Here is a 26,298-nt window from a genome sequence, read left to right as displayed (position 1 = left end):
ACATCAAAGGGTTAAATGTACTGGTTATAGGAATATCTGCACTTTATGAGAATTGTTACCTACACACCTTTCTTTCTAATTTTAGTGAAAATGCAGAACGACCAGAGTCACCTGGATCCAGCTGTGTGTCCTTCAAGAGTGCACAGTCAAAGACAGAACCTCTCAACTTCAAGGATGGATCAGTCCCTCAAGAGAGGTAAACTTTTTCTTGCTCATCCTGAACTCCTCATCAGATGCATATTAACATTAGTCTGTTCCTTGAGGATTTGTTAGACCTCAAGTGAGGCATTGGTAGCACTTTATTTTACGTTATGTTAGGTATGTGATAAATACTGTGTATTCTTCTTCTTCTTCTTCTTCTTCTTCTTCTTCTTCTTCTCCCTATTATTGTTATTATTATTATTATTATTATTATTATTATTATTATTATTATTATTATTATTATTATATACACAATCTGAGTATAAAAATCAGAATCTTGTTAATTTACTGTTATTTACAAAAGCTACAAAGGTTTATGGATTTTTCTATTTATACTGAATTAAATTAATTGTTATACTACATAAAACTTTAGCACTTATTATGTTGAATAAATGTTTATTTTTTTTTATTAATAAAATATTTTTTTGTTTCTGTCACCAAGAATATCATTTTCACAAAAAATACCCTGTAGCTAAGTAGACTACCAATGTACTTAGCTAGACCGTGCTAGTCATCGTTTCAGGTTAGCGGCCATCTTAGACTGAGATTTCCCCCTTCTGGTTCCAACAGTAAACAGTTTCACTCAAAAAGACTGTGTTTTAGACAATGTTGTAGTTGTTTAGAAGTAGCAAAAGTTTACCATAAATTCAGTTTTGAAAAAGTACAGTTAGGCATTCCAGATTAAAGAAATAACAGCACAACCGCCTGAAGTTAAAAGCTAAACACAAACAGCCAACACGCTCCATGTCCAATCAGAGGCCTGAACAAGACATCTTTAATAATATAACATTACAAGTTATTATTAGCTATTGACTACTCTAAATTAATCATCTAAATCTACTTTAGTTGGCTAAATATAGCTTAAAATAACTTTTAGTTATAACTATTTAAGGTAAGTATATTGGTGGCTATTTAGCAAAGTAGAAAGCTTGTTTTTGAACCACCAAAAATTCATATTTTGAGAACAGTGGTAAATATTTTTTTCTGTTTTTTTTTTTTTGCTAATTTCTTTGAAGCTTTTATGTAAACTTGTTTATTTGCAGTTGTGGTAGATACTGTGTATTCTTCTTCTTCTTCTTCTCCCTATTATTGTTATTATTATTATTATTATATACACAATCTGAGTATAAAAATCAGAGTCTTGCTAATTTACTGTTATTTACAAAAGCTACAAAGGTTTATGGATTTTTCTATTTATACTGAATGAATTTAAGTGTTATACTACATAAAACTTTAGTGCTTATTATGTTGAATAAATGTTTAATTTTTGAAATTAATAAAATATTTTTCACTTTTTGTCACCAAGAATATAATTTTCACAAAAATACCCTGTAGCTAAGTAGACTACCAATGTACTTAGCTAAGTAGTTAGTTAAGCTAACTGCAATATTTATCTACCTCCAGTAGATTTAGCTACTAAAATAGAATATGTCAACAGCTGATAGCTAATAATGATTAACTGAAACTTTCTGGCAGGTAATGTTCTCACTCTCAAGGTAACCCAAACCTAATGAAATATTATGTACAGTTCCCAGCAAACATGCCCACACTGGGCCAATGAGGGCCCAATGTGGGCCAACACATCGGCCCCGTATGGGCAGCCCACATCGGGCCATTGGGGATTTGCACATCGGTGCGGTATCGGCCCCACGCCATCGGCCCCATATGGGCAGCCCAAATCGGACCATTGGGGACTTGCACGTTGGTGCGGTATCGGCCCCACATGGGCAGCCCAAATCGGACCATTGGGGACTTGCACGTTGGTGCGGTATCGGCCCCACGCCATCGGCCTCATATGGGCAGCCCAAATCGGACCGTTGGGGACTTGCACGTTGGTGCGGTATCGGCCCCACACCATCAGCCCGCATTGGGCCAATGGAGATTTGCTCATCAGTATAGCGTCGGCCCTTTTCAGGCAGCGCACATTTGGCCAGCGAAGATTTACTCCTCTATGCAGATATTTCCAGAGCACTCTCTCACACTCACACACACACACACACACACACACAGTGGAAAACCAATTGTGGCCCCAAATTTTTAGAACTGTGCAATATTGAACAGAGAACACTTTTCAAGAAAGAAAATTTAAGGCTGTGCTATTGGCACTTTGACATTTTTTGCAACTGGCTGTAAAACAATTATATAAATAACACAATTTAAAGTGTATAGTAAATTAATACATTTATTACAAAGTATCATGTATGAAATATAAACAACACACAACAGTATTTAAGTAAATTAAATCCCAAATTTATATTTTAGCATGTAGATAAACATGTACTGCATAAATATCTCCATTTGCAAAAACAGTATTTATAATAAACGGTATTATATAAATATCAAACAAATGTATAAACATCAATAAAAACAGCAAATCATATTCTTGAATAAATACTTAAATGCACTAGACTGATGTAGTAGATCTCGGTGGGTTTCCCGAAAACGATCAATCTTAGCGAATAACGAACGAACTAACAAATGACGTGAGTAAAGAACGAGCCAGATATCGATTATTATGCAGTATTTATTCAGTATTACACCCTAAAAATGTAAAAAAAAGTGTTGTAATCAATATTGTACATATTTTGAAATTTAAATTACAAAAGGATGTACTTTGGCATTAATAAAATACTCCTAAAGATACATATGACCAAATAAATAAGTCATATGTTTATATATAAATGTTTAATAAACATTAAACTTTTTTTACTTTTTTAAAACTATTATTGTTCATATATATATATATATTATATTAATAGATATTGTACTAATATTATTAATAGTAATATTGATATTATTAATTTATTATAATTATTAATATTATAAAAATAATATAATAATACATGTACATATGTTCCGGTGTGTGTGTCTGTGTGTGTATATATACACACATATATATATATATATATATATATATATATATACACACACACACACACACACACACACACTGTAAAGCTCCAGCTCATCCTAAATCACCATCTCAGTTGGGTTTAGGGCAGGCCATGCACCTCTTTGTTAACTAGATAATTCCATATGCGTCAATTAATAGTTTTCATAGTTTTAAAATTAATCGACAATGTAAAAAAAAAAAATGAGACGTGTCAACTTTTGACTGGTATTTATATATTTGCAAGCTGACACACCCCAGAGTTTGCCCAGATGAACGGACACAATGTTGGTTAGAAGCACCTAAATAAAGAATAATATTAAATATTACCTGCACATTCACCGATACCCTTTACAATATGTGTTGGTGTGATTAAAGACACCGCAGGCGTCCCCTGCACCGGACCTACAGTACCAGGGATTTTCCCAATAGCATGGAAATTATGTTGTGCTGTAATTCCCGGGCTGGTTGGAAGTGTATATAAGTGTGTGTATGGCACAGTAACAGCCTGATTACAGAATCCATGGACTTGGTGACTTTGCAGCTTTGCTTAGACCGTGAGCATCATGAATCTGGATTTTTAATAATTTATGGGTTTAATTGGTCAATTCAGTATGCCCAGTTAGACTACAAGCCACAGACAAAGTTGGCATTATAATATAATATAATATAATATAATAAAATATAGTATAATATAATATAGTATAGTATAATATAATATAATATAATATAGTATAATATAATATAATATAATATAATATAATATAATATAATATAATATAATATAATATAACTCATTCACTCACTTACTCATCGTCAACAGCTTTATCCTTTAAGGGTCGCGAGGGGTGGCTGGAGTCTATACCAGCTGGAATCGGGCGGAAGGCAGTATACACCCTGGACAGGCCGCCAATCCATCGCAGGGCAGACAGACACACAGACACATCCACTCACACACTCAAACATAAGGGGCAATTTTTATCCGACATCCAATTAGCCTGAACTTTGGACTGTGGGAGGAAACCGGAGCACCAGCAGACACGGGAAATAATATAATATAATATAATATAATATAATATAATATAATATAATATAATAGAATAATATTAATTATTATAATAATAATTATATATATAATAGAATTGATTATAATTAAAAGTAACATAATATAATTGCTTCAACCAGGAAAATTATAAATTTTCAAAGTTGGCGGTCCCTGGTGTTTAAGGAGCTGAACTGCAAGTCGAGATCCCCTAAAGAAGCTCTTAAGAATAACGACTGGGTGAGGGCACTCGTTAATCTGCGAGCGAGTTTACGTAGTACTTTAGTTACGCACGGGTTTGGGAAACACTCTTTAATTAACGATCAATCTTAAGTACGAGTTAACGAAGTTCTTAGCATTACGAAGCTTTCAGGAAACCCACCCCTGATCTCTATTATTAATTTTATTCCTCTTGCTTGTAGACTTGGAACCAAAATGTCATCCCAATCAAACCAGTAAAAAAAAATTTCTAATTGAATATAACAGTTTTTGCATTAAGGTTTTTATCTCACAGCAACAATAATGAAGAAGAAAATAGACATGTACTTTACATAAATAGAACATACATAGTTAATCATAATATCAAAAATGAATATTGTTTATGCATTAATATAGCATAGATCATAAATTAACTATTTTTTTGGAGAGACTGCATGAGACGATGCTTCCGTCCACCTGAACGGTCCCCTGAATTCCAAAGCCAAACCTTTGCAACCTGCTCGATCTCTGCATCCTTTGGTGGTGGCATGATTGATCTTCTCACAGCCTCTTAAAATGATAATATAGAGATATGAGAATGCAGTCAGGTAAATACTACATCTGTTAGTGTCTTTTCATGTACAATGCTTAATTTTAGAGAAATTTGCAGACTGTATTTGATTTTGAATTTGAATTTCGTCAGGCTATTCATGGTGAAACATACTAAAACTTTTTAAAATGATATCTTTCCCTTAGCTTAACTGGCTATCTTTGCATTAGCTTAACTGAATATCTTTCGCTTAGCTTAACTGGCTAGCTTTCCGTTAGCTTAACTGGCTATCTTTCCCTTAGCTTAGCTGGATATCTTTCCCTTAGCTTAACTGGCTATATTTCCGTTAGCTTAGCTGGATATCTTTCCCTTAGCTTAGCTGGATATCTTTCCCTTAGCTTAACTGGCTATATTTCCGTTAGCTTAGCTGGCTAGCTTTCCCTTAGCTTAGCTGGCTAGCTTTCCCTTAGCTTAACTGGCTAGCTTTCCCTTAGCTTAACTGGCTATCTTTGCCTAAGCTTAACTGGCTATCTTTGCCTTAGCTTAACTGGCTATATTTCCCCTAGCTTAAGTGGCCATCTTTCCCTTAGCTTAACTGGCTATATTTCCGTTAGCTTAGTTGGATATCTTTCCATTTTCCATTTCCCTTAATATTTCCCTTAGCAAGCCATTGTTCCCTTTGCTGGTTGTTGTTGATATACTTGGATATAAAGTTAACTTACTTAACAGCAGTCCAAGAGCCGAGATAAGCTGCCAACTTGGGAGCCCCTCGTGTTATTTAAATGTGAGGTAAATTCTCATTCTAACTTAGCACAATGCTAACTTTTTTTTAGCACAATGCTAACTTCTACATAGCTACCCTTATAATGCTACAATAACCTGAGAGTGGTAACTGCATTAGCACCACATTAGCATATCTTATCAAAAAATAGAAAAGCGGATAGTAGAACAGAAATTATAACTTACCTTTCAGTCACTTTGACAGACCAAAGTCTCACTGACTTTGCCTTTAAGCTTGATCGTTGCTCTGTGGTAAAGGCACGTGCAGGGAGGGGGGAGGGGGAGGTTGTGGATTCGTCGGTCACATGATCCACACAATTAAATATCACATGCAAAAAAAAAAAAAAATATGTAACTTTTATAACCTTGCTGGCTTACACAAAGTGTATAGTCAAGCACAAATACATTTATAATTTAATATTTTTATTTATTTATTATCAGCACTACCAATAATAAAGGTGAGATTATGAATCAGCACCATGGAGCAAATTCGTAGCTATCCAAAATATTAAATAAAAATATTTTTATAAATAAAAATGTATAGCTATACAGTATATGTCTTGAAAAATATGAGATGTTACTATGTGTTTGTGTGTGTGTGTGTGTGTGTGTGTGTGTGTGTGTTTTATGTGCATCAGAGTTTATCAATGATATTGCAGGTGTTTCAAATTTTTGCTCCATGTGCACCCTTTTGACTTTGAGCACCTGCCCCTCCAAAGGTCTCTGCACAACTCTGCTGTGGTACCTTGATTTTTCTCCACTTTTGGTTTAGAAAATCTTTCAGAGCTGATACTACATTTCACACAGTGTTGCTCCTATCCACTAAGCTGGCTAATTTACCCAGCTCTCACAGACAAAAAAAAAAATCAGATATCCTTCATATGAACTTGTTATGACACAAACTTTCAGATTGTAAAATACTGTATGGTAATTTTGGTCTGACCCAGAGTAACCTAGCATAGGATTTGTGTGGGCATGCTCACATATGTGTGCGTGCTGCCCACATATAACCCACAATGCCTACAGTGTGTAAATGGTGCAGGCTGAATTAGGGCTGACCCACAGTGGCCCTGCATGGGATTTGTGTGCACATGCAAAAGTGCAGGTTGCCGACATATAACCCATACCGGGTGTGAAATGGTGCAGGCTGAATTTGGGCTGACCACACTGGCTCTGCATGGGAATTGTGTGGGCATGCTAAACTGTGCTTTGCCCACATATATCCTACACTGGCCCTTCAGGATGTAAAAAGGTGCAGGCTGAATTTGGGCTGACCCACACTGGCTCTGCATGGGATTTGTGTAGGCACGCTAAAGTGTTTTGCCCACATATATCCTACACTGGCCCTTCAGGGTGTGAAATGGTGCAGTGCACTGGCTCTGCATGGGATTTGTTCGGGCATGCCAGAGTGCGGGTTGCTCACATATATCCCACACTGGCCCTTCAGGGTGTGAAATGGTGCAGGCTGAATGTGGGCTGACACACACTGGCTCTGCATGGGATTTGTTCGGGCATGCCAGAGTGTGGGTTGCCCACATTTAACCCACACTGGCCCTTCAGGGTGTGAAATAGTGCAGGCTGAATTTGGGCTTACGCACACTGGCTCTGCATGGGATATGTGTAGGCATGCTAAAGTGCAGGTTGCCCACATATATCCCACACTGGCCCTTCAGGGTGTAAAATGGTGCAGGCTGAATTTGGCCTGACCCACACTGGCTCTGCATGGGATTTGTGTGGGCATGCCAGAGTGCAGGTTGCCCACATATATCCCACACTGGCCCTTCAGGGTGTAAAATGGTACAGGCTGAATTTGGGCTGACCCACACTGGCTCTGCATGGGATTTGTGTGGGCATGCCAGAGTGCGGGTTGCCCACATATAACCCACACTGGCCCTTCAGGGTGTGAAATGGTGCAGGCTGAATTTGGGCTGACCCACACTGGCTCTGCATGGGATTTGTGTGGGCATGCCAGAGTGCGGGTTGCCCACATACAACCCACACTGGCCCTTCAGGGTGTGAAATGGTGCAGGCTGAATTTGGGCTGACCCACACTGGCTCTGCATGGGATTTGTGTGGGCATGCCAGAGTGCGGGTTGCCCACATATAACCCACACTGGCCCTTCAGGGTATGAAATGGTGCAGGCTGAATGTGGGCTGACCCACAGTGGGCCTGTCTGGGATTTGTGTGGGCGCAACAAAGTGTTGGCTGTCCAAATAATTCCCACACTGGGCCTACAGGGGCATTAATGCACTGGACCAGTTCAGGCTAGCCCACTGCGGCCTTTTATAGGATTTGAGTGGGCCAGCCAATGGACAGGCTGCCCGCAGAAAACCCATGTTGGGCCTGTTTGGAATTTTAATGGGCTAGCCCCTGCCCACAGTGCCCGCACTTTGCCCACGAAGGGCCGATGTGTAGCTTTTTGCTGGGTTATATTTCACTACTGGCATCAAATATTGTCTACAGTAATGGTAGATCAATTAAAACATTAAAATGGTAAATGTGGGTCGTGTCTGACCCGTGTGTGTGAACTTGATGTAGAAATACAAAATCTTTTTTATAAAAGTAAGAAAATAAAATAATGACGATCATCAACAGGGTAATTGAGAAATTGAACACTGAATGACTGAATTATTTTATTGTGAATATATAGAAAATGAAATCGCAACATGCTGTACATCAAAGGGTTAAATGTACTGGTTATAGGAATATCTGCACTTTACGAGAATTGTTACCTACACACCTTTCTTTCTAATTTTAGTGAAAATGCAGAACGACCAGACTCACCTGGATCCAGCTGTGTGTCCTTCAAGAGTGCACAGTCAAAGACAGAACCTCTCAACTTCAAGGATGGATCAGTCCCTCAAGAGAGGTAAACTTTTTCTTGCTCATCCTGAACTCCTCATCAGATGCATATTAACAGCAGTCTTTCCCTTGAGGATTTGTTAGACCTCAAGTGAGGCATTGCTAGCACTTTATTTTACGTTATGTTAGGTATGTGGTAATAAACAGTTAGTAAGTACTAGTAATATTATGGTATGTACTAGGCCTGTCACAATAATTACTTTAACTCATATGACAAATGAACAGAACAGAGGAGTTGGACTCAATGAAGAGTAGTATGGAGTGGATGTAAGGACCAGAGAGTTTCTGTAGGGATCTATTGTTTTCTGTGTGTTAGGACTTTTACTTTCATTTGTGTATCTAAGGAACTAACCACATTTGAAGACTGTGTGAGTACTTCAACTCCCTTTTACTGGCGTTGTTGTGCATCTATCCCTGTCTCTGACTGGACAGCTGTAGTGAACCGCCTAGTGTAGTTGGAAACAACAATATGCTCTCCTTTACAATTATTTTAAAACCAAAAAGATCTGTTTTATTTAACGAGGAGTCTGAAAATTGAAGAAGATTTATTTGACTCACAAACGTTTCAGCCTTTAGGCCTTTCTCAGCGTGCTCACCAAACACCAGACCCGCTACTAAAGAGATCAACCAGGTGGTCCACAGTATAATAGTATTTTTAAAAAATATATATAATAAATATACAAACATCAATGATGTGCAAAAATGGGAAAAATTAGTAGCGGGTCTGGTGTTTGGTGAGCACACTGAGGAAGGCCTAAAGGCCGAAACGTTCGTGTTTTATCTGTGAGTGAAATAAATACATTGGCTATTATATGAGTGCTGTCCGATCTTCTTCAATTTTCGAATCATCAACTGCAGATTCAGCACATGAGAAGTATTTGGGAGGGCAGACTGTTTTTTTTTACTTTTTTGAACTGTTGTTGCTGGCGTGCTGATAGTAAACAGAGCTCCTGCAACCATGTCATATGAAGAGGTTGAAAGAATCACGGAGTTAAGAGCTACTACATTTGTTTATAGTGAATCTTGCAAAGGATTTTATTCCCGCATGTCCAGGGTGACAAACCGTGCGATTCACTGCAGTCTCTATATGATGAGATATAAAGCATTCCCAAGAAAGAAACAAGGGCATTCCTCCATGGCTTCAGGGGTCTGCGTATCATGAAAGAACACACGTTGGGGAGAGACAATCCCGAGTTTTGTAGAAAATGGTGTGATATACTGAACAAATATTCCCTGGATCTAATGCTGCTGGTAATTTAAAACCAGAATGAGAAAATGAAGACATTGTGTGCGGAAATTACTTTCTTGAAGTCAGAAATGAAAGAAAAGTTTACGGAGAGCCAACTAATGGAGGTTTTGGCCAAATGCGAAGCCAACATAAACGCTTATAAAATGGAATTACAGTGAAACAAACTTGAGAAGTACCGAAGGGATACCTTGGACTATCGCAATGGCAATGTATACCCATGGCTGAATGGTAGATCATCACGTGAAAGAGTACCAAGGTTCAGGACTGCTTCAAGCAGTGCATCTTCAGAAGATCCGAGCACTTCCATCTCAAGTCCGGGTGTCACTGGGAAAAGTAAAACGAAATCGAACATGATCAGCATTTTAAGAAAGAGCTAAGTGACAATCATTTATCTTTATTGTCTAAGGGACTTTCATTTGTTTCAGTCAGACGGACTGATCCATTTGTCCCAAAGATCGAATTGTTAAATTCTTTAGATCTATCAGACTGAAAGCGTTTTATACTAAAGATGTATCTGGTTGTGTGAGGTTTTCACAAGGTGAATCCATTTCAGCTCAATCAGATAATATGTGGACTCGATTTTAACCTAAGAGTACATTTGTTCCTCCTTTAGATAATGCCTATGTGGATACTTTTTGTAGCTTAAAAGAAAGAGATGTGTTTAATTTTTTTACAAAAGCCAGACTATGAATTTCATTCTAATTTACTTGCTTCTGAAAAAGAGGCTCTGATGGACTTGTTGTCTTATGAAACTATTGTGATTAAGCCTGCAGGTAAAGGGGGCTCCATTGTAATTCTAGATAGAATGGCATAAGTTCAATAGAGAGATTTCTTGAGAACACAAATTCCTATAGATTATTGATGTCGGATCCTACCTTTAGGTTTAATGAAGAAATAAAATATGTTCTACAAAAAGCTCTCAGAGAGACAGTGATTCAGGAGGAAGAGTATAAATTCTTACTCCAATCTCACCCGGTGAGACCAGTAATTTATACATTGCCAAAAATTCACAAGGGTTTGGATAATCCACCTGATCGTCCGATAGTTTCAGGCAATCAGTCCATTACAGAACCTCTTTCACAATTTGTTGATTATCAAATAAAGGATTTAGTTTATTTTTTACCTTCTTTTCTTAAATATACTACAGATTTTCTTATTAACCTTCATGAATTTGGTCAGATTAGTGAAAATGATTTGTTGTGTACTATGGATGTATCAAGTCTATATACTAGTATTCCCCATCAAGTGGGGTTAGAGGCTTTGCAGTACTTTTTACAACAACGTGATGACGCTTGCACAAGAGATACTGACAAAAATTATTTCATGTTCCAAAATAAATATTATCTACAAATCCAAGGTACAGCTATGGGTTCTCCTGTTGCTCCTAATTACAGTAATTTTTATGGGAAAATTTGATAAAATTTGTTGACACGCTAATTGGTGTATTTCATAGTACACCCAAAACACACCCATGATCAACTAAGGAAATTAGTACATGCATTTTTTGGCCAAATAAGGCATATTTTTCTCTTTGTTACGATAGAAAACATACATTGACACTGCCTAAACTGCACGGTGTGTGGTTAAGGGCTCGCTTATAGATCGCTAAAATAGGGCCCAATGTCTTTTTATCATTGTTGTGGTTACCTTGTATGCTAGAGGGGGGTGGCATGTCTGTGACTGGGGAATGGTCATGCACAATGAGTACTGCGACTAATGCATTCATAATAAGAATACTTAAGTCATGTTCTATATTTGGCCCACACACAAAAGCAGCCCATTGGGAATTGCCCCACATGCTCCCTTATGGCCAGTCCACCACCCTTCAGAAGATGCTAAATTAGTGTTATGTGGAATGATCATCAGTAATTTGTTCTGTATGTGGCTTAGAGTCATAACCAAAATCTGGAGTGTAGCTGTGCAAAATTCAGTGAACAGACATTTGAATGGGTCTGGCAATAGAAACACAAGAAATTCATCTGGAAAGAAAGCTAGCTAGCACCATTAAAACATGCATGTGGAAGTGAGGCCTGTTGCTCAAAAGTAGCCTATGCAGGGGCACCGAGTAGTCCAGCGGTCTAAAGTGCTGCCACTATGAGTGGGAGGTCGCAGGTTCGAACCCTTGCTCATTCAGCTTTAAATCATCTGCCCGCGCTCAGAGGAAGCAAATTTGGCCCTGCTCCTTCCGGGTGGGTAGATGGTGCTCTGTTCCCACATCACTAAAAGTCTGCAGCACAGGGCATCTTTGAGCTGATGATTTGGAACCGAGTCTCTGCACTTTCTCACTTTCTCTTGTCCGTGTAAATAAAAGAATGAATGGGGCCATTGTGAGATTTTGAGTGCAAACCTCCTTCCTTCAGCAAGGGCATTGAAGATGAAACGTGGCTGGGTCTTTCAGCATGACAATAATCCCAAGCACACTGCCAGGGCAAAAAAAGGAATGGCTTCGTAAGAAGCATTTCAAGGTCCTGGAGTGGCCTAGCCAGTCTCCAGATCTCAACCTCATAGAAAACCTTTGGAGGGAGTTGAAAGTCTGTGTTGCCCCAAAACATCACTGTTCTAGAGGAGATCTGCATGAAGGAATGGGCCAACATACCAGCAACAGTGTGTGCCAACCTTGTAAAGACTTACAGAAAACATTTGACCTCTGTCATTGCCAACAAAGGATGTATAACAAAGAATTAGATTAGCTTTTGTTATTGACCAAATACGTATTTTCCACTATTATTTGCAAATATTAAAAATATAAAAAAATTGTCTCTTATAGTTGAGGTCTACCTATGATGTCAATTACAGGCCTCTCTCATCTTTTTAAGTGGGATAACTTGTACATTTGGTGACTGACTAAATCCTTTTTTCCGCACTGTACAGTAAATTAAAATCTCTCTCCTCTATCTGTCAGGGACTCTAGAAAGACCACAGGCTCATTCGCTCCTAAAAAAAAGCCCCTGAAGCAGAACCAGAGTCGCAGTTGTGTTGCTCAGCAAAGGTATTCGCAAATTTACTCTGCTAAATGGAAAATGTGTCCTCTGTACTAAAAGAAGCCAGATTCTCACACTGTTATTTATTATTATTCATTCTAATTTAATACCTGATAAAATGTTCTATTTAATTTTAACTCTCCTACATAAATGATGTTAGTCTGTAATGCTCATGTGTGTTTTGTTTTTGGTCTTCAGACAGAATTCAGTATCTGTCTCTTCAGGAGAAACACAAACTAAGGAAAGGTATGTAAGCTGCTTCCATTAACACAAATGGACATTTTCATTTTGAGAAAATTTAGGCATTATACATCCATGTAACAAACACAATATTGTCTTAAAATGTGCAAAAATGATTCACTTGTCCATTTATAATTATTTGAATCAGTTTCAATTGTTTTAAAGTTTATGTAGAATCAACAACAAAAAAAAGAAAACAGATTTGCTTACATTTTCTATGACATTTGTTTAAGTGCAGACTGTGTGAGCCAAAGATATTTCATGTTTTGTCTGGTATTCTTAATTCAATTTATTCAGGAACATCCATTTCTACACTATTGTCGTATTTTTTGCACTATAAGGCAAACCAAATTGTAAGACACACTATCAGACTATCAATAAACAGATATTTTATGGTCTATTTTCATACATAAGGTGCACTGGAGACACTATAAGGAACATCTAATTTAGCAGGTCTTGCCGCTGGGTGGTGGTGGTGGTGAGGGGGCTAACTAAGCTAAGTAAACAAAACTGTAAAAAATAAAACTTTAAAAAGACTTTCTTTTAAAGTTTAATGAGCGCTGGATGTTAAATTACACAGATTTCTCTCCTGAAAACTGTTTATTTTGGTGAGTAAAGTGCTTTTTTTTTTTTTTTTTAGAGTAAGCTTAGATTACCGAGCACTATTCTGGAGCATTTGCATTACCGGCTAACCACTTAGCTCCTAAACTAAACTAAAACTCCCGAATAACAGTGCAATTTGGCGGAGTGGCTTTACTTCTCCATATAACCTGACGGGTAAAATTTATACATGAGATACACTGTATTAATTCTGCTTAAACCACAAGAACCTAAAGAAAACAGTGCATTTTAAAAGTACGTAACTTGTCTGCTTTTTACAACTGAACTCCTAATTTATAGAAAACAATATAAAAATTGGCCAGACCCTAAAAACCTATAAACTAAAATAAAAAAAAAACTTAAAAGTGTAGATTTAACAACTATACACAGTATATTCTTAAGATTTTGAGTTTGGTAAAACTAAATTGTGTGCCAGTTTGGACAGATGGTCTTGAAGAAGAATACATATAACATAACTGTGTACCCAGTTCAGAATGATTTAAGTTTAGCTATTTTTTGTAGTCAATCAACTGCTTACAGTAATCATTAAAATGTGGTACTGGATTAATGTGTTCTGTTTTTTTTTTATTATTTATTTACGTGTTAATGATTTGCTTGACTGGATAAAAATGTTCTGTTCTTATAATTACACATGTGGACAAAATTGTTGCTACACCTCGGTTAATAAAAGAAAAATCCACAATGTCACACAAATAACTTGAATCTGACAAAAGCAATAGTAAATAAAAATGCTATGAAAATGAAAAATTAAAGTCCGACATTGCTTTTGAACCATGTTTCAACAGAATTATTTGAAAAAAATATACTCATGAAACAGGCCTGGACTGAAATTATAGTACCCTTAATATTTTGTTGCACATAAAAATTTTGCAACAAAATGTGATTTTCTAATCACAATTGTGTAGCAAAATGTGATTTTTTATGTCGCTAGAATTAGTTTTTATTTCGACCAAATAACTTGAATGTGTCTCATTTCCCTAATCAATAACCCGAGAGGGTTTTTTTACTGGCAGGGGTGCTAAATTCGGCACATTACCAGCTTTCCACATCCCATAGTTGTGTTAATCTTCAGGAGTGAAGTGACCATTACAGAAAATGGAGTGCACAGATGCTTTCCACTTTGCCCTTTTAAAGTTTACAAATTTTGTCCACTTTTTGGATATTTTAGGTCAAAAATAAGGCGGAAACCTCCTGCATGGGGTGAACACCATCTCAATCTTTAACCAGTTATCTATAAAGCTGGCATGATTTTCGGCACCCCACTTGGACAGCCATCACTTCTAATTTTATTAAAAAGTACCAAGTGTAATAGTAACAGCCTAATATCCATGTGCATTGGATTTTATGTGCGACCATCAGCCAAGGACCCAGAGTGTGGTGTAAAACAGGAGATGTGACCCAAATCTACAATTGTACATTTATCAAAAAATACAAACAAAAGTGATTCAAACTAAAGAAAACATTAAATATTTACAAATACTCACAAGAGGATCGCTTTGAGGCCAATCCTCATTCTTTTCACACTCATTATAAACCAAGTGTTCCTATTAGCGGCTAGCACACAGTGTTGCCCAAACATCTGGCAGAGTTTCGTCTTCTCTGAGAGTTCCCGAGACTGAGTTGACTAAAAGGGCATTTAGACAATATGCCCCGGTAAACCAATACCCCTTAAGGGGTGAAACCTCATTAAACAAAAAAGACACAAACAATTACACAAATAACATTATTTTACACATAAACAGGTTATGACTGAACAGGTAAGTGATCACATAAATCAACTTCTTTTTTTTTTTTTGCAGGTTACCCAAAACACCAGCATCCTCTCCTTCCCTGAAGTTGGATCAGTCAAACAAGGAGAAGTTGCCTTTGCATTCCTCTGACCCTCAATGCAGCAGGAGTAAAAGGTAAATACATTCAGTGTTGCTCTGGTGATGGGCTACCTTGCCACATCACACACCCCTCCTTTTTGAGTCAGTCACACCCTTTGTGACATGAGAGGTAGTCAGCTGTCACATTGTCTTTTCCCTTACAGTAGCAAACCTGAAAGTGAAAAAGTTCCAACGACAAATACCAGTGTGTTGTTCTGGAATTAAAGTTCTGCATCCAGCTCATCAATTGATGTGTGTGATGATCAGTCTCTAAAACAAAGTCCTGAGCTGTCAGATAATATCTCAGAGAATCTAGACGCCATTTGACAGCAAGAGCCTCTTTCTTAACCGTGGAATAGTTCAGTTCTCTTGGGACAAGTTTTCTACTGATATATAGTATGTGCCTACGATTTTCCTCAATGCCCTGAAACAAACCTGTTCCCAGTCCATTCCGAGACGTGTCTGTCTGTACGATAAAAGGTTTGCTAAAATCTGGACTTATTGAAACAGGCTCTGAGCACAAGCCATCTTTTAGATCAGTAAAGGCTGCATTGCACTTCTCAGCCCATTTAACTCTCTATGGCATGTCTTTATGGTTAACTCAGTTAATGGGATTGCTCGGTCTGAGAAGTTGGGGATAACAATGACCAATCGAACAGGCCGAAAACCGACATCACAGGTTTTTTAGTGGTGGGTATGGGGCTATTCCTGATGGCCTCAACCTTGTCCATCTGCAAGCAGATGACACCTCGTCCTAGGATGTATCCTAGATAGGAAACTAGTCCTCTGGCCTGATGATATTTTGAGGGCTTAGCTGTCAGTACAGCCTCATGAATCCGCCTTAACACTTCTCCCAGGTGCATCAGGTGGTCCTCCCAACACTCATGGAAAACAGCCACATCATCAAGGTAGGACATTGCAAACAGTTTAGTCCCTGTGTCCATCCGTCAGTAAAAGGTTGCTGCAGTTCCATGTAAACCAAATGGCATCACCATAAAATGATATAAACCTTTAGGCACTCGGAAAGCTGCAATAACTCATTTGCCACTGGCTTCAGTAAAACCTGCCAGTGCCCTTTACAAAAGTCTAGGGTGGACACACTTGGCTTTACCCAGCTGCTTGGTCAAATCATCTGTCCTCTACATTGGGTACGAGTTGACAGCAGACACACTGCTCAAAGTAGTAAAATCCATGCAAAATCTCAGTTCTCCATTCTTTTTAGGCACTAAAACCTCAGGACTACTCCATCTGACTGTTACTTTTTCTTGACTTCAGTTTTAAAATTAGGGATCAGTCTGGTTGGCACAGGGAAGCTGGTTTGTCTGCTTGGCTCATCTTTTTAAGATGATGGCATTCTCGATCAACGGGGTGCACCCAGGCTCTAGGCCAGGGGTATTTAATTAGAATTCAGTATGGTCCAGTTAGACCGATTTTTAACTTGTGTTGTGATTCAGTGCTATTTCCTGTAAGGTTGTTTGAACTATGATGAAAAAAATATATAATAATAATAAAAAATGCCTCTCAGGCTAGAATTTGTTTACATTCGTCACCTGTCTCTCTGTCGCGCTCGGCATGACTTTAGTTTCCGCCCGTTCTCATTTTTCCGCCCGTTCTTGGGCTCCCTCTCCTTATAAAGGCGTTTTTTTGCGGACGCGTCCCAATTTAATAGCCGGAGCAGCAGGACTGCGACCCTGACAAAGCAGGTTTGATCCCACGTGAGGAGCGGTGTGTTTATTTATTTATTTATTTATTTTCCTTACCGTGTCTGCACTGATCTGATTGGCAGAGGAGAGCTTTGGTGATCTTACACCACACGTGAATGGTCTGTGAGTTTACTGCGCCACAAAGTACGTATACAATTAAATCCTTCTCAGTAGTTTGTCGGTTTGGGTCCGCATTGGACAACGTTTGGGTCTGGACCCGGACCGCCGTCCGCCTATTAGTGACCTCTGCTCTAGGCTAAACAGACCTGCTGGGATGATGCTGCGAAGTTGGTCTGCCTGCTCAGGCAAAAGTTGTCTGGAGTCCAATGTCTCAGCTTGACTGCCACCAAGTGGGAAGTACTGCTCCTTGCATTTTTCCTCCTTGCCAACTGCTTGCACCCACAGATATGCTGCCATTTCCTGGTCGCTTTTGTGCCACTTCTTCTGCATGTTTATGTGTAAAGCCTGTTTGGTTTTCTTGCGGTCAGTACATTTTATACAGTACAACAGTTTATAGGTGGTCTCATTCACCTCACAAAGAACCTCAAAAGGTTTATGCCAGTTTGCCTGGATGCTGACGAAAGATGTTGGCAGAAGCACCAGTGCCTTTTCACCAGGTTTCAGAGTCCAGTTCCTGTCTGACTAGTTCTCCTGGACCAACTCGTCACACTTTGGAGTTTTTCTCTCATCTTCAAAACATGGGACAGAATTTTCAGTTGTAGACCCGAGCTCTGGCCTTTCTATGTCTCCTTCAAGACAACTAATGGGCCCCACACATCAATACAGCAACTGAAATAGGGAAGAACCCACAGATGCCTGTGGCACCTCCCTGAAAGTGAACAGGGCATATTGCAACGAGGTGTCACAATCAGATCAAATCCAAAACTTTGCAGCATCACCTTTAATGTTGTGTTGAACCTCTCAACATGCCCATTATCTTGGGGGTAAAAGCAGGTGGTCCTTAAGGTTTGAATGCCCAAGAAGTTAAAAACATCTTTAAGCTGCTTGGAGGTAAAATTTGTGCCCTGATGAGTTAATATTTCCTTGGTATGCCTACCCATGAGATGAGCTGAATTAAAGCATTTAACATTTGTCTAGTTATAATCTTGCAGAGAGCGAATACTTCTGGGAGGCATAGTCACAATGTAAGAATGTACCTGTTACCAGAACTATGTGTGGTAGTGGTCCTACCATATCATTGCAATGCGGGAAAATGGCTCAATATTTGGGCATGATTATTAAGGTGTCTCTCTCTCTCTGTTATTTTGTTGGGGTAGTTAAATGACACTGTCTTTTTTTTGCTGAACACATCCTAGAGATCCTGGTATTCTGTGGGTACTTGAGAAAGATCAGGCCCTCAGGGATTGGGGTCCGTGCATCTAGGAGCTCTGGGAGGCTGAAGGCAGGAGGACTGACAAGCTAGGGTTGTGTCACTGAAGCCAGGGGTAACCCAATGTATAGCGCAATCTGGTGAGACACAACACTTGTCTTCAGTGACCACCCATCTATCGCCACAAAAGGCAGGGGCTCCTGTAGGGGAATCAGTGGCAGGGCAAGCTTCCAGGCAATGCCAGCATCATCATCAAGGGGACCCTGGTCTGTCAATTAGGGGACACCTCCCCTAACGGACATTGGCTTCTTGCTGCTAATTTAGGGCAAGATGTGCGCTGGTGCCCCAAAAACAGTCCTGCAGGTTGGTGTGCCACAATTGCATGGGTTGGACCCTGTGGTCAGGTGGTTCCTTGGTCATCCCAGGTGGTCCCCCACCCGAGAATTGACCATGCTAATGCCCAGAGGGTTGTCCCACCCAGTAGCAGAACAGAGGATCTCTAAGCAGGTAATAATAATAATATCTGACACCCCCAAGCGGGAGTGACCCAGGCCATCGTGGTCGCGGCCCAATACTCCACTGCTGCCCCAGCTAGTGGATTAGGATGTGGCCACGAATAACACGAGTAAACAAAGGCATGCCAGGGAAGTGTGGCTTACCCCTTAAAAGACGGAGAAGGTTAAACAAAGCGGCTTCCTGAAACTGAATGGAGGAGGAGCAAAACAAATGTGCTTTGGCAATAGTGAACTTCTGCTAGAGGATAGCATTTTTAACACACACATAGTCCAGTGCTTCCTCTTGGTCTGGCCTTACCCTCTAGCAATGGGACTAAATGTATAGCCCATAACTAGCCAGCTGCTGCAGCTAGTCTTTCGAACACAGTAAAAAAAAAAATCACATCGTCAGTTATCTTTAAATTAAGTTGTTGCAGTGTCGGGTAGCTCGTCACAAACTGCATACTCCCTCCAGGTGCAGTCCCTTCCTCCACTGCTGCCATCCTCCAGAGAATCCAGATGCTGTAACAGTACCAATGCGTTTAAATAAAGTTTGTCATCACAGTTCATTCACTGTGTAGTGATGTTCCTCCATACTTTGAACACCACTACCTCCATTTGTAAAGATGTAAGTCACCTTAAAAGTTTCTTTTTTTTGCAATTTTACATGCAACCAACTGGCAAGGACCCCGATGTGGAACAGGAGGCACAACCGAAAATTACAAATGCACTGTGTAGTGTGTATCATATTACGAAGATATGCACTAAATTCAAACAAAAACTGATTCAAACAAAATAAAATGGCAAGTATTTACAAATATTTACAAGAGATTTGCCACAAAGCCAATCCTTGTCACTCTCTCACTAAAAACATGCTCTGCTACTAGCGGCTAGCACATGCTGTTGCCTAAACATCATTCCCAGAGAGAGTGCCCTGCTCTGCCCCGGCTAAACCAGTACAGCCCAGTACGTAAAACAGACAAAAACAATTACACAAGTAGTGCTAATTTACACATAAACAAGTCATAACATAACAGGTAGATGACCAGTCTACTTTTCTTTCTGTATGCAGGTTACCCAAAACCCCAGGACCCTCTCCCTCCCTGAAGGTGGCATTCAACAAAGAGAAGTTGCTTTTGTGTCCCTTTTGCTCCTCTGATTCTCAATATAGCCAGATTGAAAGGTAAGTACATTCAATGTTACTTTGCCGATGGGCTACTTTGCCACATCACACTATGCTGAATACTTTCTTTAAGGATAAACTGTGGAAACTGTCTAAATTAATTTTATTTGCAGTGGTGAAAAGGTTTTAGAGCCGGATGCCGATGGTGACCAGCCTCAAAGGAATCCTAAAGATTTCTCTGACATCTTTGCTGTAAGACACAATTTTATATATTTATATGTATTATTTATTATTTATTTTTTGTATATGGCCATTCATAAATCATACATATGGACAGATCATAAATGAAATCTAACAACAAATTTATTTATAGTAAATGCAGTCTGAAGTATAGTAAATGTTGTTGAAGAAAGTAAAGTTTAAAACATCCATCCAGACGTTTATACATCTCTACTAAGAAAAGGTAAAGATTGCAGGTCATGCTGTGCCATGCAATGTAGTTTATCAGCAATAAATCTATCAAACATTACACATGCATTTACCCAGTTTAGTGAGTGTGGGGAGATTAGACAATCCCAATACACCATATTACTGGAGTCTAAACAGAAAAATGTAGCTATATATAAACGTCATGGCTAAATCCACTAGAACAGTCAAACTTAAAAGTCTATTACACAGAGCCAAATCTAGTAATTGTATGCTTAATTTTAATCAGCATTTTAATCCATTCTGACCACTTTTTATGCTTTAGTGTAACAAATTAAGTGATTATGTAGACACTATTTTACAACTGAAGTAAAAATTCACTGACCCGAACCAATGAGCGCAAATGCGAACAAATTTTAATGTATTTTACGCAAGCACATTGAGAGGGTCCTCTGACATACTGTAGGTCCTCAACCGTATTTGGTGTGCTGTTACTCATGTACCACGCCCCTTTCCTTTTATGCCACGCCCCCACTCAAGATTGAGGCTAAAATTCTGAAACTTAAAAAACTAAGATCTGAAAGTGAAAAAAAGGTTTAAACCTTGAAAAATAAAATTTAAAACTGTGAAAAAGCCTGATTCCTAAAACATAAAATCTGCCCCTACAAAATATAAGATCTCAAATATTAAACTACACAAGAAAGTAAAAATAAAAAAACAAAAAATGTTTAAAACAATTTTCGAATTGAATAAAAATGATATATAAGGTGAAAAATCATTTGATGCATATATATTTTTGTATTTTTCAAGATCAAGCTTAATACTTAAACTTTCAGTTTCCATTTTTTTTTTCAGTTTCCAAATTGACAAAATGTTTGTCCCTGATTTGGCTCCATGTAAATATGTTTTCTCCAAATGCTCATAATGATGAGTAAAATATCAAAAGTATTGAGCACAAAGTAATGTCAAAATAATTTAAATGTAATTAAAATTATTCATTTCCCTTTGCTTTTATTTTTTAAGGATCTTGAGAGAAAAATGACTGTGTTTATAAAGCATGAGATGGAAATGTATAAAAAACTGCTGAGAAAGGAAAACACAGCTTTCTACAGAAACGTCAAGCAAATAAAGTGGAATTTGAAACAGACAGTCCTTGGCCTGACGCTGTCTTTTCTGAACCTGATGAATCGTGAGGACATTGCTGCTGCCCTGCAAAGTGGGTGATCAACAGATGACAAAATTAGCTTGTAAATTAAATGTGTAATTTCAAGAAAATTTCTGTGAAATTTTTACGTTGTTTTTCTATTGTGTTTTACAATTATTTATCAGATGAGCTGATTGGAGTTATACAGCGTCCACTTAAAGAAGGAATGAAAAACAAGTATCAACATGTTTGTGAAGGAATTGCAAAGCAGGGAGAATCCACCAGTCTGAATAAGATCTACACAGATCTGTACATCACTGAGGGTGGAGCTGGACACGTCAACAAAGAACATGAAGTGAGACGTATCGAGAAAAATCAGATGCAGCAAGAGGTACAAATCGAATGCAAGAACATGTTTGAACTTTTACCTGGACAAGACAGACCCATCAGAACTGTGCTGACACAGGGAGTTGCAGGAATTGGAAAATCAATCTGTGTGCAGAAGTTCATTTTGGACTGGGCTGAAGGTAAAGAACATCAGGACATCCAGTTCATATTTCCACTTCCTTTCAGGGAACTGAACTTAAAGAAAGGACATCAAAGTTTGATGGACATCATCACATATTTCTTCCCAGAGACAAAAGGCCTGATATTAACAGATCAGAACAAAGTCATGTTCATCTTTGATGGACTGGATGAATGTAAACTTCCTTTATCTTTCCACAAAACTGAGAGTCTGAAAAATGTCTGTGAAGCAGCTTCATTGGATGTTGTACTGACAAACCTCATCAAGGGAAATCTGTCTCCCTCAGCTCAGATCTGGATAACAACAAGACCAGCTGCAGCCAGTAAGATCCCTGCAGAGTGTGTTGACCGAGTGTCAGAGGTGCGCGGCTTCAATGATCAGCAGAAGGAGGAGTACTTCAGAAAGAGAATCAGTGATCAGAAACTGGCTAACAAAATAATTGACCATATCAGAGAATCCAGGAGCCTCCACATCATGTGCCATATCCCAGTCTTCTGTTGGATCTCAGCCACTGTGCTTCAGACAATTCTGGAAGAAACAGAGAGTGAGGAAACCAACACCAAAGGAACACCAAAGACACTGACGGAAATGTACACATGCTTTCTGATCTTTCAGACCATACAGGGAAACAAGAAGTACTCTGGAAAGAATGTCTTGGACATACCATGGGATAAAGAGGCAGTTATGGATCTGAGTGAATTGGCTTTTCAGCAATTGGAAAAAAACAGCCTGATCTTCTATGAAGATGATCTAAAATCATGTAGAATTGACCCCAGTAAGATATCGGTGTACTCAGGACTGTGCACTCAGGAGACTGGCCGATTTCTTGGTACAGTTTTCAGCTTTGTTCATCTGAGCATTCAGGAGTTCATCGCAGCTGTATTTGCATACATTTGTGTCAGAAATGAGCACAGGAACGTTTTTGAACCACAGTCCACATCACAGGACAGCAAAACAACAGAGCTCATTGATTTTCTCAAGGCTGCAGTAGACAAGGCTTTGGAGAGTGAACATGGACACCTGGACCTCTTCCTTCGCTTCCTTCTGGGTCTCTCACTGGAGTCTAATGAGAAGCTCATCCGAGGTCTGTTGACCAAGCCTGACAGCAGATGTGACTGCCAAAAGAATATAGTCGACTACATCAAGTTAAAGTTCAAGGAAAATCCCTCTCCAGAGAGATCCATCAATCTGTTCTACTGTCTGAACGAGTTAAATGATGATTCTCTGGTGAAAGAGATCCAGAGTCACATGAGTTCAGGACGTCTCTCTGAAGTTAAACTCTCACCTGCTCAGTGGTCAGCTCTGGTCTTTGTGCTGCTGACATCAAAAGAGAAGCTGGATGAGTTTGATCTGAAGAAGTTTATCAGATCAGACGAATGTCTTAACAGACTGCTGTCAGTGGTTCAAGAAGCCTCAAGTGCTCTGTAAGTAACATCCTTTTACAAAAATTAGTAATAGGCAATAACATCTTAATGATTTTATTAAACCCGGTCATACTTGTCTTATTTACCATGTATTTTATTGAGGCCAGAGTAAATGCCAGTCAGGTCTTGATGATAACCAATTTCGTTTGATAGGAAACAACTATAAAACAACAACAATATATAGCTGCACAATGCTATTCTGTATTTATCAAATCAGGCAAAAAAATCCCACCATATTTCACTTCTTGACAGTTGTGGTGCTTATACAAGCAGACATCAAATGAGTTGCAATACAGTGATTTCTCTGTTAATACAGAAATGCTATAGATTTTGATTTTGCCATGTTGAAATTGAAACATGTTTACACAGTTTCAAGCATTTCAGGTCACCATGTTGTTAAGGACAAAGCAATGATAGATAGTATATTTCAGACAATCTTCTGAAGAAAGATGAAGGATTCTTCTGATGGTCTTCGTTGGCCAACCTGTCCCTTTATGGTTATTGAGTTTATCAGCACAGTCTTTCTTCTTAATGATCTTGCACACAGTTTGGCAATCCCAATATTTGACTGGTATATACAATGGTTTTACTCTTGTTATTTAGCCTCATTATATCTTCTTTTTCTTTCATTGTCAAAGCTCTTGTCTTCTTGTTGAACATTGACAACTACTGATAGATATTTTAAAGCTTAAAAAAGAAAACTTAGAAAAGCTTACTAAAGCTAAGAAAGTTTTAGTATCTTATCCTGCAATAATTTAATAATTGAGTTAATAATGGAATACAGTTTTACTGATCACTTTACCTTTTAACAGTAAAATTTTTCTCAATTTCATCAATTTCATTTCCTGCCATTAGACTCGCAAGCAAATTTCTATTAGTGTGAAACATTGGAATTTTATAAGGACAAGATAAGTTAGTCAAAATAGTCCTAAACGGAACACACCTGAAAAATAATAAACATATATAAGGCCAAATCAGCTAAATATTATGGTACCCTGAAATGTGGGGATTGTAAAAAAGGAGTTTTCATTTCAACATGGTGTGACCAATATGTATACAAACTAGGGCTGCATGATATATCGTTTAAGCATCGATATTGTGATGTGTGCATGTGCAATAGTCACATCGTGGGACCTGCGGTGTCATGTAAGGCAATAAAAACAAACACGCCATGTTGCAGTGTTTTGATTCTTGACACAAGAAGTAGATACACAGTGCTCTGAGTGAGCAGCGCCGTCTCTGGCTGCTGCTGAAAAAGGCGGGGGCGGGCGCACAGGCATGGTTTGAATCTCTTTTAAGTTACTAATTTTTGTTTTTATATTAGTTAAGTCAATTTTTAGGCTGTAAGGCCATCTCTTTCTCTCTTTCTTTGTGAAACAGGTTTAGAAATCACAGCCAACAGCCAGATTATTAAAAATGTATTCAAAGTTTCAAACAAAAGATTCTATATCATGTTCTTTGATGAAAGGTTGAACCACTGTTTACAGGTTAAACATTAGAAATGCTTAGCAGCGTAAGGAATCAGCTCAGAGTTAATTCAGTTATACACAATAGAGCTCTCAGGATTTGACACATTTTATTATTGAAGATTGGCTTTTTTTAAATACATTGTAAGATATAGGCCTACTATAATCAGCTTTGACACGGATTTTCTGTTTTATTGTTCATGTCCGCACTGATATTTTAAAGACTGTACGGTCATGAAAATATGAAAAGTGTATGAACCCTGTAACAGTCTCAGACAGCCTGTCCAAAGCTGTGCACCTCAGTTACACACAGTTTTGCACAGATATATCCAGTTAAAGCTGAATTCATGTTTTTAATCCCAGAAACACATTCTTATTTACCTTTAAAAGTTTTCCTCGGGTGTGCTTAGCTGGCTCAGCTCTCGGTCGGTCCGGATCTCTGTCCTGAGCCAGCGTGCGCGGGTGGGGGCGGGGCTGGTGATGTCACGGGTCCTGCATTGTGTAATATCGCGATATATATCGCAGTAAACTAAAACAATGCAATGTACATTTTTTCCAATATCGTGCAGCCCTAATACAAACACACAAATTGAAGTTTAGCATGTGCACATCATTCGTGTTTTATTGGATTGATTTGAGGACACTCTATGTTAATTAGCATTTTACGCATATAATTACACTTTTTGATACTTAAAGCGGCTTGCAAAAGTATTCATATCCCTTGACTTTTGTCACCTTACAACCACAAACTTAAATATATTTTGTTGAGATTTTAAGCGACAGACCAACACAAAATAGCATATAATTGTGAAGTGGAATGAAAATAATACTTAAAAATCTGAAAAGTATGATGTGCAAAAGTATTCATCAATACTTTGTAGAGCCACCTTTTACTGCAATTAAATTGTAAGTCTTTAGGGTATGTCTCTACCACCTTTTTACATCTAATGAGATCGTTGCTCATTCTTCTTTACAAAATAGCTCAAGCTCAGCCAAGTTGGAAGGAGAGCATCTGTAAACAGCAATTTTCAGGTCTTGCCACAGACCCTCAGTGGGATTTAGGTCAGGGGCTTGAGTAGGACATTCTAACACATGAATGCTATTTGATCTAAACTATTCCACTGTAGCTCTAGCTGTATGTTTAGGGTCATTGTCTTGAATCTCCTTCCCAGTCTCCAG

General features: G+C 38.5%; 1 protein-coding gene across 1 annotated transcript in view; it reads left to right on the top strand.

The window, feature by feature from the left end:
- LOC111189763 (NLR family CARD domain-containing protein 3-like) overlaps positions 1–23,657 on the top strand; it is a 30,402-nt gene extending 6,745 nt beyond the window's left edge. Inside the window, exons 4-10 of the mRNA XM_049466665.1 lie at positions 86–196; positions 8,421–8,531; positions 15,415–15,519; positions 20,083–20,193; positions 20,307–20,385; positions 21,583–21,775; positions 21,889–23,657. Of these exons, the coding sequence (XP_049322622.1) occupies positions 86–196; positions 8,421–8,531; positions 15,415–15,519; positions 20,083–20,193; positions 20,307–20,385; positions 21,583–21,775; positions 21,889–23,657 (2,479 nt within the window). The remainder of the gene's footprint in view (positions 1–85; positions 197–8,420; positions 8,532–15,414; positions 15,520–20,082; positions 20,194–20,306; positions 20,386–21,582; positions 21,776–21,888) is intronic.
- The last annotated feature ends 2,641 nt before the right edge of the window (positions 23,658–26,298 follow it).

The sequence above is a fragment of the Astyanax mexicanus genome, chromosome 17, assembly GCF_023375975.1.
Source record: "Astyanax mexicanus isolate ESR-SI-001 chromosome 17, AstMex3_surface, whole genome shotgun sequence".
Taxonomy (NCBI): domain Eukaryota; kingdom Metazoa; phylum Chordata; class Actinopteri; order Characiformes; family Acestrorhamphidae; genus Astyanax; species Astyanax mexicanus.
This window is presented reverse-complemented; position numbering and strand designations above follow the sequence as displayed.